Raw genomic sequence first — 9393 nt, forward strand, 5'->3', positions numbered from 1 at the left:
TTCACAGAATCTACAGGAGTCATTTGGGGATTCACAGAATCTACAGGAGTCATTTAGTGGTTCACAGAATCTACAGGAGTCCTGTTCCTGTTCATTTGGAGGTTCACAGAATCTTTAGGATTCATTTTGGGGTTCACAGATTTATTAGGAGTCATTTGGGCGTTTACAGAATCTACAGGAGTCATTAAGGGGTTCACAGAATCTACAGGAGTCATTTGGGGGTTCACAGAATCTACCGGAGTCATTTGGGGGTTCACAAATTCTAAATAATTTGTATTGCTGATTGAATCTCAGCCCCCCTTCAAGTCTCAGATCTAGAATCTCCTGAGCCAAATTATCCATGTGATCCCTGTCTGAATTGATTGACAGGTTTCAGTGCACCATTTTGTCCCTTTCACCTGGTGCCCACACACGGCAGAAAGTGAGGCACTATGATTAGCCGTGACCTCTTCGTTACTCAGCAGTAGCAGCTGCCCGTCTGTTTCCGCTCGTCTCTAATGCCTTATTACCTGAATCCTCGCTCCCAGATCCCACGAGTATCAGGTGCATTGAACCAGAGGGTCAGCTCGGATTCGTCACAGTGTTTCGTGATGTTGGGTGATGTGTGATCGTGGAAACCGTGGTAACGGGTTAGGGAGTTATATTCAGTGTACACTGTGCATAGCGTTGTGTTTTTGGTGAGACAGGCTGAAGTTTTGTCTTCGCTACATTGCTCCAGGGCCACAATAAAGCCCTATTCAGGCGGGATTAGTTTTACCCACCCACACAGGTGTGTAGTATAATTACTACCAGAGTATCTGTGGGATTTTATTCTCATCTGCCTCCACTTGTGACCATGTCCACTTACTCTAAGTGTTTATAACATAAATAGTGTGTGTGGTGACGCAGTACATACACAGGCCTTGACGTACGTCATTAATCGTTCAGTAGATGTGGTGAAGTCGTCTAACTGTAGAACTTCTCCATGTGACGTAATCTCTATCGCTCCTCTCTCAGAGCGCGCCATCGCCAGGCTGGAAGTGCGCGACATTGAGGAACGACGCACTCAGGAGGGACTGAGGGAATCTCGTGAGGACACAGAGAACGGCGTGGTGGTCATCTACAACCGAGTTCCCAAAACAGCCAGCACTTCCTTCACCAACCTCGCATACGACCTGTGCAGCAGGAACCACTACCACGTCCTGCATATCAACACCAGCAAGAACAACCCCGTCATGTCCCTGCAGGACCAGGTGTGACAGGTCTCACACACACACACACACACACAGATCACACACGCATCTTCTCACCTGTCCATCCACTATATGTCTCTCTATCTTTCTCTCTGTCTGTCTGTCTGCTTCTGTTTATATCCAGGATCAAGGACAGACATATCTGTCTCTTCCTCTTTAATTGTTTTTCTGCCTTTATATCTAACTGTATCTGTCTGTCTGTCTCTCGGTTTATCTGCTTCTATATACATGTCTTCCACACTGTTTGTTTTTTGTTTGTTTGTTTGATCGTTTCTTTCTGGTATCTAACTACTGTATTATTAATGTGCTGATTTTCTTAACATCATTAACACGTTACGGTATCTCTCAGAAGTGAGTACAACTCAACATCTTTGTGGACCATAGCGAGGCCTGTTCTGATTGGAACCTGTCCTGTTAAACCGCTGTATGGTCTTGTCCTCTGTGCTGCAGCTCAGATCTTCTTATAGCCTACGCCATCTTTATGTAGAGCGACAATTCTTTTTTTAGATCCTCAGAGAGTTCTTGGCCATGAGGTGCCATGTCGAACCTCCAGTGTCCAGTATGTAAGGGGCTTTTTACACCTGGTCACTTCATGCGTTTTCTGTGATCAGATATCTATCCGATGGTAAAAAGACCAGGTCTAAATGCCCTCCGAAACGTTTTGGAGACGGATATAAATCCGATGGTACAAACCCCTTCAGGAGGTGGTCTGGGACGCATTACAGATGAAACTGGACAGGTGTAAATGAATGTGGTTGTTCAAGCCACATACGTCAGCGCTAAACTCCTCCGAGCGAAAATGCAGCAAACAGTAAACGCTGTTTTTTGTAACATAACCGTCGTAACGGGTTTTTTCATCTTCTTTTTGATTGCATTCTGAAAACCGCACACACCAAAGTGTGTTCCGTTTCAATTACCCCGGAAATGAGGTAAAATTTATTAGCATTTTGGGCGGCAGTAGAAAGATCGGATCGATATCCGATTCGCCGAGACGCATTTATGTGGCCTGATGTAAATGGAACAGTTTTAACAAATCAGACAGCTATCGGATCAGAGAACACACATGAAGTGACCACGTGTAAAAAGGCCCAAAGAGTGAGAGCAATAACACCAAATTTAACACATGCTCCTCATTCACACCTGAGACCTTTTAACACTAATGAGTCACATGACACTGGGGAGAGAAAATGGTTCATTGGGCCAAATTTGGACATTTTCTCTGGACATGTACTCACTTCTGTCAGATTCTGTACGTTATACTAAGACATTTATGTTATAAATCAGTGTACACACACACACACACACACACACACACACACACTCTGTGAACACACCGGTTGTGTTTTGTATCTGCAGGTGCGCTTTGTGAAGAACGTGACGATGTGGAAGGAGATGAAGCCCGCGCTGTACCACGGCCACGTTTCATTCCTCGACTTCTCCAAGTGAGCACTGCGTGTGTTTAACTGCAGCTTTATTTTATTTTATTTTATTTTATTCGAACCTGTCTGTTTATTTTAGGCAGAAACGTCATCTCTCTGTCAGGGAAAATCATGACACACTGAAATAAAGAACTGTTCACTGCTCTGTACATTTATTTATTTGAAATGAATATGGAGTATTCATTTCATTCGAATATGAAATATGGAAATTTAGAAGTAACAAATGATGGCTGTGGTGAAATTCTCCTCTCCTCTGTCAGATTTGGTGTGATGAAAAAACCCATCTACATCAACGTTGTGCGTGACCCCATCGAGCGCCTGGTGTCTTATTACTACTTCCTGCGTTTTGGGGACGATTACAGACCGGGTTTGAAACGCAGGAAACAGGGGGACAAGAAGGTCAGACTGAACCTGGAGTTTAGTCCTAATGTTATTTTCTAACTGCTGTTATTTATTTATTTATTTAATTGTAATTATTTTTGAATAAGTATTTAAAGTTCCACAAAGTTTGAAACCCCAGTACCTGTTTTGAACACTGGGTGTCGCTGTTGTGTAAATTGAACTTAATTTTAGTTTATTTGTTTTAAATTAAAATACAAACAACTACCAGGACAAGTGTATGTACTTTACTTGTCAGCTCTTTCTTGTGTCTGTCTGCGTGTTATTTTCTAGACATTTGATGAGTGTGTTGCTGCAGGAGGTTCAGACTGCGCTCCAGAAAAACTGTGGCTCCAGATCCCCTTCTTCTGCGGTCATTACTCGGAGTGCTGGTCAGTCTGACATGTTTGTGTGTATGTTTGTGCGTGTGTGTGTGTGTGTGTGTGTGTGTGTGTATGCACTGAAATCACTTGTAAGTGAAACAGCGAAGTGTGTATCTGACCCGTCTGTGTGTCTTTGCCCCTGGAGTGATAAAGGAGCTCGTACTCTAACAGGTAAAGGGGACATTGTGTAGGTTTTATATCTCACCTGGTGGTCTGGTGGTTGTGTGCAGGAACATCGGCAGCCGCTGGGCCCTGGAGCAGGCCAAGTATAACCTGATCAACGAGTACCTGCTGGTGGGCGTGACCGAGGAGCTGGAGGACTTTGTGATGATGCTGGAGGCTGCACTGCCTCGATTCTTCAGAGGAGCCACTGAGCTCTATAGGACAGGTAAACAGATAAACAACTTCATTTAGGAAAAAAGATTATTATTAAAATTTTAAGTGTGAGTTTGTGTGCGAGGGCGAGCGTTTGTGTGCGAGGGCGAGCGTTTGTGTGCGAGGGCGAGCGTTTGTGTGCGAGGGCGAGCGTTTGTGTGCGAGCGCGAGCGTTTGTGTGCGAGCGCGAGCGTTTGTGTGCGAGCGCGAGCGTTTGTGTGCCAGCGCGAGGGTTTGTGTGCCAGCGCGAGCGTTTGTGTGCCAGCGCTAGCGTTTGTGTGCGAGCGTTTGTGTGCGAGTGCGAGCGTTTGTGTGCGAGCGCGAGCGTTTGTGTGCGAGCGTTTGTGTGCGAGCGAGTGAGCGAGTGTGCGAGCGCATTCGAGAGAGCGAGTGAGTTTGCGTGTGCATGAGTGAGAATGCATGCTGTCGAATGAAATGTATCTGTTCACATGATCTTTTAATCTGAAGGTAAAAAATCCCACCTGAGGAAAACCAGTGAGAAGAAGCCGCCCACTAAGGAGTCCATCGCTCGGCTTCAGCAGTCAGCCATCTGGAAGCTGGAGAACGAGTTTTACGAGTTTGCTCTGGAGCAATTCCAGTTTGTCCGAGCTCACGGCGTGCGGGAGAAGGACGGAGAGCTGTACCTTCTACCCCAGAACTACTTCTATGAGAAAATCTACCCCAAGGCCACATGAGAGGTGTGAAAGCACGGCTGTAGCGCATTTACTGTCGTCATGTTCACTGGAGGAGGACGGTCCGCCTCCGAGATCTGTCCGTCTGCTGCTGCGGCTGAACCTTTTACAGCCGAACAGCTTCCAGATTTGACCTTTTTTTTTTGTCTTTATGTTCATTCAGCTGATACTTTTACACCTGAAGCACAGAGATGAGCTCAAGGATCTACAGAAGCAGCTGAACTTGTCAGACTTCTGAACACTAACCACAGGAGAACATGTAGGATTTAGAGCTTCAGATTCCATGACGTGAACAGACGGAAGTTAATGCAGACAAATTATTACAAAACATCAAGCTAACTTATCTACAGTCACTTTTATTGACTAGGTAGAATTTTGGATAAAATTGTTTAAAGGAGCAGGTTGTGGTGTTTAGTGGAGATTGTATTGTTTATTTTTTATTAAAGAACGATGTCATTTTTTTTTTTATCCATTTATCATTACTTCTAATGTTCATTTATTTCCTTTTATCCCATTTGTTAAAGCAGATATTAACACTCGTTTCCTCACCAGCCTTTCTTTATTCTTTCTCTTCTCTCTCTGCATTATGCTCCAGAGATTAAGTATAAACTCTGTCCTGAAGTTGTCTCTCTCACTGGAGACTCCTTACGTTACGGTAAACTTCACCGTATCAACGACTGCATCCACTATACAACTTCTTGTGGAGCTGTTGCTATGGAAACACTATCATATATTTGTATAGATTGAGCACATTAATATAAACATGTGCTACAAGCAGAGCTGCTGTTGTAGAGAGTTAATCAACACCTGCTGACCAATCAGAACGCAGGATTTGGCAGCACTGCGATGTAACCCGACTGCTCTCTCCGTACGTCTGTCCTTCAACAAAGGGCGTCTATGTTCCCGTTAGGGGGTGGGGCTAATGTCACAGACGAATGCATTAGCATAACAGTGTTGTGAATTGTCTAATCCTAATCTCTTTAATATGATGTCATTGGTACAGGGCGAGTTTCACCTCTAAACATTACACACCGCTCCTTTAAATCATCGCACAGGATCGTCACCGTGATATTCGTCCGTTCCGCCATATGAGGCATCGCTGCATGTTTTACTGACTCTCGTTTTTTGTTTTTTTCATATTAAATGCTGTTCAGTTGATCAGCTCCATGAGATTTCAATTGGTGTGGAAATCATTATCTTTAATTGTATAACAATAATAATGTTAACCGTCTTTTTTTTTTTATCGCGGTATATATCGTCACGCCGATGTACCGTAACGCCTCCAGCTGTGAACTCAGGGTTGGATAATATAATATAGCCGTTGCACCTATTTTTAAAAGATTTAAGGTCACAGAATTCCTGTTCACGTCATCACCCAGACGCTACAACGCTGTAAAAGACACAGATTTCTACACGATCCTGTAGTTTTGTTATTTAATGAACCCTTTCGCACCATTTAGATCTTTTCCTCTATGTTCTTATTCTTATGGACTAAAGCTGAAGAACACTGGTCTATAATTCTGTACTTACGCTGTACCACTGGATACTGAATTCTTATCAATATTTTATGTAGAGGAAGCATGTTCTAACACTTTCTTTCGTTTTCACTACGATGTTCATATTGTAGCTCTTTTTTTCTCATGAATATTCACATCCTGATCTTTACATAATTAAGTTCATATTATGCTTCATAATCTAATGGTCTATGCAGACTTTTTTATTTTTTTATTTTTTTTGTACGAATAGCAGATTTATTTACACATTTAATCTTAATTTTTATCTGCACTATTTATCTGCTTTCCCACTTTAGTTCTACCTTTGTACTGTGGAGGGCGGAGCTTATAGGGGAGGGGCGATATGAAACGACGCTAATTCCTGGTTTATAATATGGCCGCCTTCATAACAGGTCATATATTCAAAAGCAGTTAGATTCTGATAAAATCTGTGGGCAACTTAAAAATAAATAATAATAATAATAATAATAATAATAATAATAATAATAATAATAAATAAATTAATTAAAAAAAAAATTAAGAAAAAAGGCAAAAACACTGGCTGAGTTTCTGTGTTTACATGCAAAGATTATCACCAGTAGAGATTATTATGTATTTTTTATTTTTTTTTTTACAATGGTCAATTTCTAATGAAGGGGGGCACGGTGGCTTAGTGGTTAGCACGTTCGCCTCACACCTCCAGGGTTGGGGGTTCGAATCCCTCCTCCCCCTTGTGTGTGTGGAGTTTGCATGTTCTCCCCGTGCCTCGGGGGTTTCCTCCGGGTACTCCGGTTTCCTCCCCCAGTCCAAAGACATGCATGGTAGGTTGATTGGCATCTCTGGAAAATTGTCCGTAGTGTGTGATTGTGTGAGTGAATGAGAGTGTGTGTGTGTGCCCTGCGATGGGTTGGCACTCCGTCCAGGGTGTATCCTGCCTTGATGCCCGATGACGCCTGAGATAGGCACAGGCTCCCCGTGACCCGAGGTAGTTCGGATAAGCGGTAGAAGATGAATGAATGAATGAATGAATTTCTAAAGTAGACACTCGTTACTTAAAATCTGATCCCTATACCTGCTTTGAGAAAAGTTGCACAACATTTTTATATTCACCCAAAATTCAGCTTTTTCAGCTAAAACACTGAGCTCCTGAAACGTCCTCGCTGAATTCCTGCTGAATGTTAAAAACTTACTGGGCTTTTTTTCCTGCTGGATCACACACCCACAGTCTCAGTCAATTAAAACCTCTTAACGTTGAACACGAACTGATTTATTTTTATTTTCACAAACATAAGTGCAACATGAACACAAAGATGGCAGACGCTAATGTTTACACAGCTATTGTTCTTTTTAACAGTTTGCTCTACTATAATCTGATCGAGGAGCTTAATGAACGTTTTTTTTTTTTCTTTAATTCCGCGTCTGATTATTCTCGGTTTATTACGCCACATGTAAACATATAAATGCAGCCACTGAACATCTTGGCCGATCGATTACAGTTAGGATGAAGTTGAACTTTGTGTACATTTCTTTCATTTTAAGATATCACACTTTTATACGATCCTTTAAAAAGGTTATCAGTATTTCAGGTCATTTTCTGTCCAATTCAGACTCTGATATCAGTCACTGATATTTTTTTTCCTTCACTGTACTTTATATCATGCTGGATGGGGAATTTTTACCCCCCTGTTTTATATATTGGCTTTTTCAGTGTGTGTGAAAGACTAAATTGTAAGTGTGTGTGTGTGTCCTTGCACAATGTGCTAAAGAAATGTTTTAAATACATCCAGTATGTACTGTTAGGATGTCTGAAAGTATTTTCTTGAAGTAAAGACACAGAACACAAAACTGATTACTGAACATTTACTCAGCATTTTATCTGACTGAATTCTGTGGGGACAAAAATCTATATGTAACATTAAATGTGGCATTATTTGTTGTACCAAATTGTGACGAAAGATGGTCACGGCTCGTCCGTCTAGGTTTCCTTAAAATATTATATACATTTTTAAACTTTACTGTAATAAGTAAGGTATGAGTAACCCAGGTAAAGCCAGGGGTGCTAATACTTTTAATCTTGCTAAAAGCTCGGGAGGATGATAAACCGAATTGGATACAGAAATGTAACATTATTTCGGGGATCTAATGTAGATAAAAAAAATGTAAAACTGATATATAATGAAAACGTTCCAAGGGTTATGATATTTTAGTATTAATTCATTTGAATATTAAATGTATTGAAACAGTTTTGCGCTCAGCCCAGAAAACAAAATATTATGCTCCTGATCTCAAATTGGAGTTCATCATCAAAACAATATTGTTATGACTCATTTCTAGGGTTGAGATGCACAGCGTGAGGAATGGTACTGGTTATATGAGGAGATGGACAGAAGATTAATGAAGAATATGATGCACCAGAGTTAAATAGAAATGAAACACAAGAACATAACAGTGAAATCAAGTTTATATATTGTGGTATATACAGCACACTATATATGGGAAGTCATGGCCTAATGGTTAGAGAGTCTGACTCATAACCCTAAGGTTGTGGGTTCGAGTCTCGGGCCGGCAATACCACGACTGAGGTGCCCTTGAACAAGGCACCGAACCCCCAACTGCTCCCCGGGCGCCGCAGCATAAATGGCTGCCCACTGCTCCGGGTGTGTGTTCACGGTGTGTGTGTGTGTGTTCACTGCTGTGTGTGTGTGTGCACTTTGGATGGGTTAAATGCAGAGAACAAATTCTGAGTATGGGTCACCGTACTTAGCTGTATGTCACGTCACTTACTTACTTACTTACAGCACCACCTGAACAGCACCATTCACTTGTATTCATTGCGTTGTTGTGTTGCAGTTCTGAGATACAGGTTACTTGAAGCTACCTGAAATCCACTGCACTCTATTGGTAGATGAGCTGCTGAATAATGAATGGAGATCTTGCCTCTTCAGACGTGACATCTGCCAAGACTCCGCCAATATATCTTCAATACTCAACCCCACGGCTCCACCCGCTTCGTCCTGCATCCTGCTGAAGACTTCGGTTCCTTTCACGAAGTGAAGATTAAGAAAATCTACCAGACCTTCACTTTTGCCTTCAGACAAAGCCTTCATTTCACGGTCAGGATTCCCCTACATCATTCTTCTAGGATTCTCCTTCATCATAACACTTTTCAGCTGTAGCAGCAGAAGAGATTCTACACGTCATCCAGTCTTGAAATCCTACCACTTGCCCACTAGATCAGCCAAGTTGTCTTCTGTCCTCATTCTCTCTGATCTTTCGGTAACATTTGATATGGTCAACCACAGAACTCTCTAGTCCACCCTCAGGAGTCTTGGAATTCGTGGATCAGCATGGGAATGCTTTGCTTCCAACCTGAAAGGTTGCTCATATCAATCAGGTAACAT

The 9393-nt window shown here is 42.1% G+C and overlaps 1 protein-coding gene across 1 annotated transcript in view; it reads left to right on the top strand.

Moving 5' to 3' along the window:
* Positions 1 to 7248, top strand: part of hs2st1a (heparan sulfate 2-O-sulfotransferase 1a) — a 13220-nt gene extending 5972 nt beyond the window's left edge. The window contains exons 2-7 of the mRNA XM_060887987.1: positions 997 to 1232; positions 2589 to 2674; positions 2932 to 3070; positions 3344 to 3441; positions 3663 to 3820; positions 4276 to 7248. Coding sequence (XP_060743970.1) covers positions 997 to 1232; positions 2589 to 2674; positions 2932 to 3070; positions 3344 to 3441; positions 3663 to 3820; positions 4276 to 4502 — 944 coding nt within the window. The 3' untranslated portion in view covers positions 4503 to 7248. The remainder of the gene's footprint in view (positions 1 to 996; positions 1233 to 2588; positions 2675 to 2931; positions 3071 to 3343; positions 3442 to 3662; positions 3821 to 4275) is intronic.
* The last annotated feature ends 2145 nt before the right edge of the window (positions 7249 to 9393 follow it).

This window comes from Tachysurus vachellii, chromosome 15, assembly GCF_030014155.1.
Source record: "Tachysurus vachellii isolate PV-2020 chromosome 15, HZAU_Pvac_v1, whole genome shotgun sequence".
Classification (NCBI taxonomy): domain Eukaryota; kingdom Metazoa; phylum Chordata; class Actinopteri; order Siluriformes; family Bagridae; genus Tachysurus; species Tachysurus vachellii.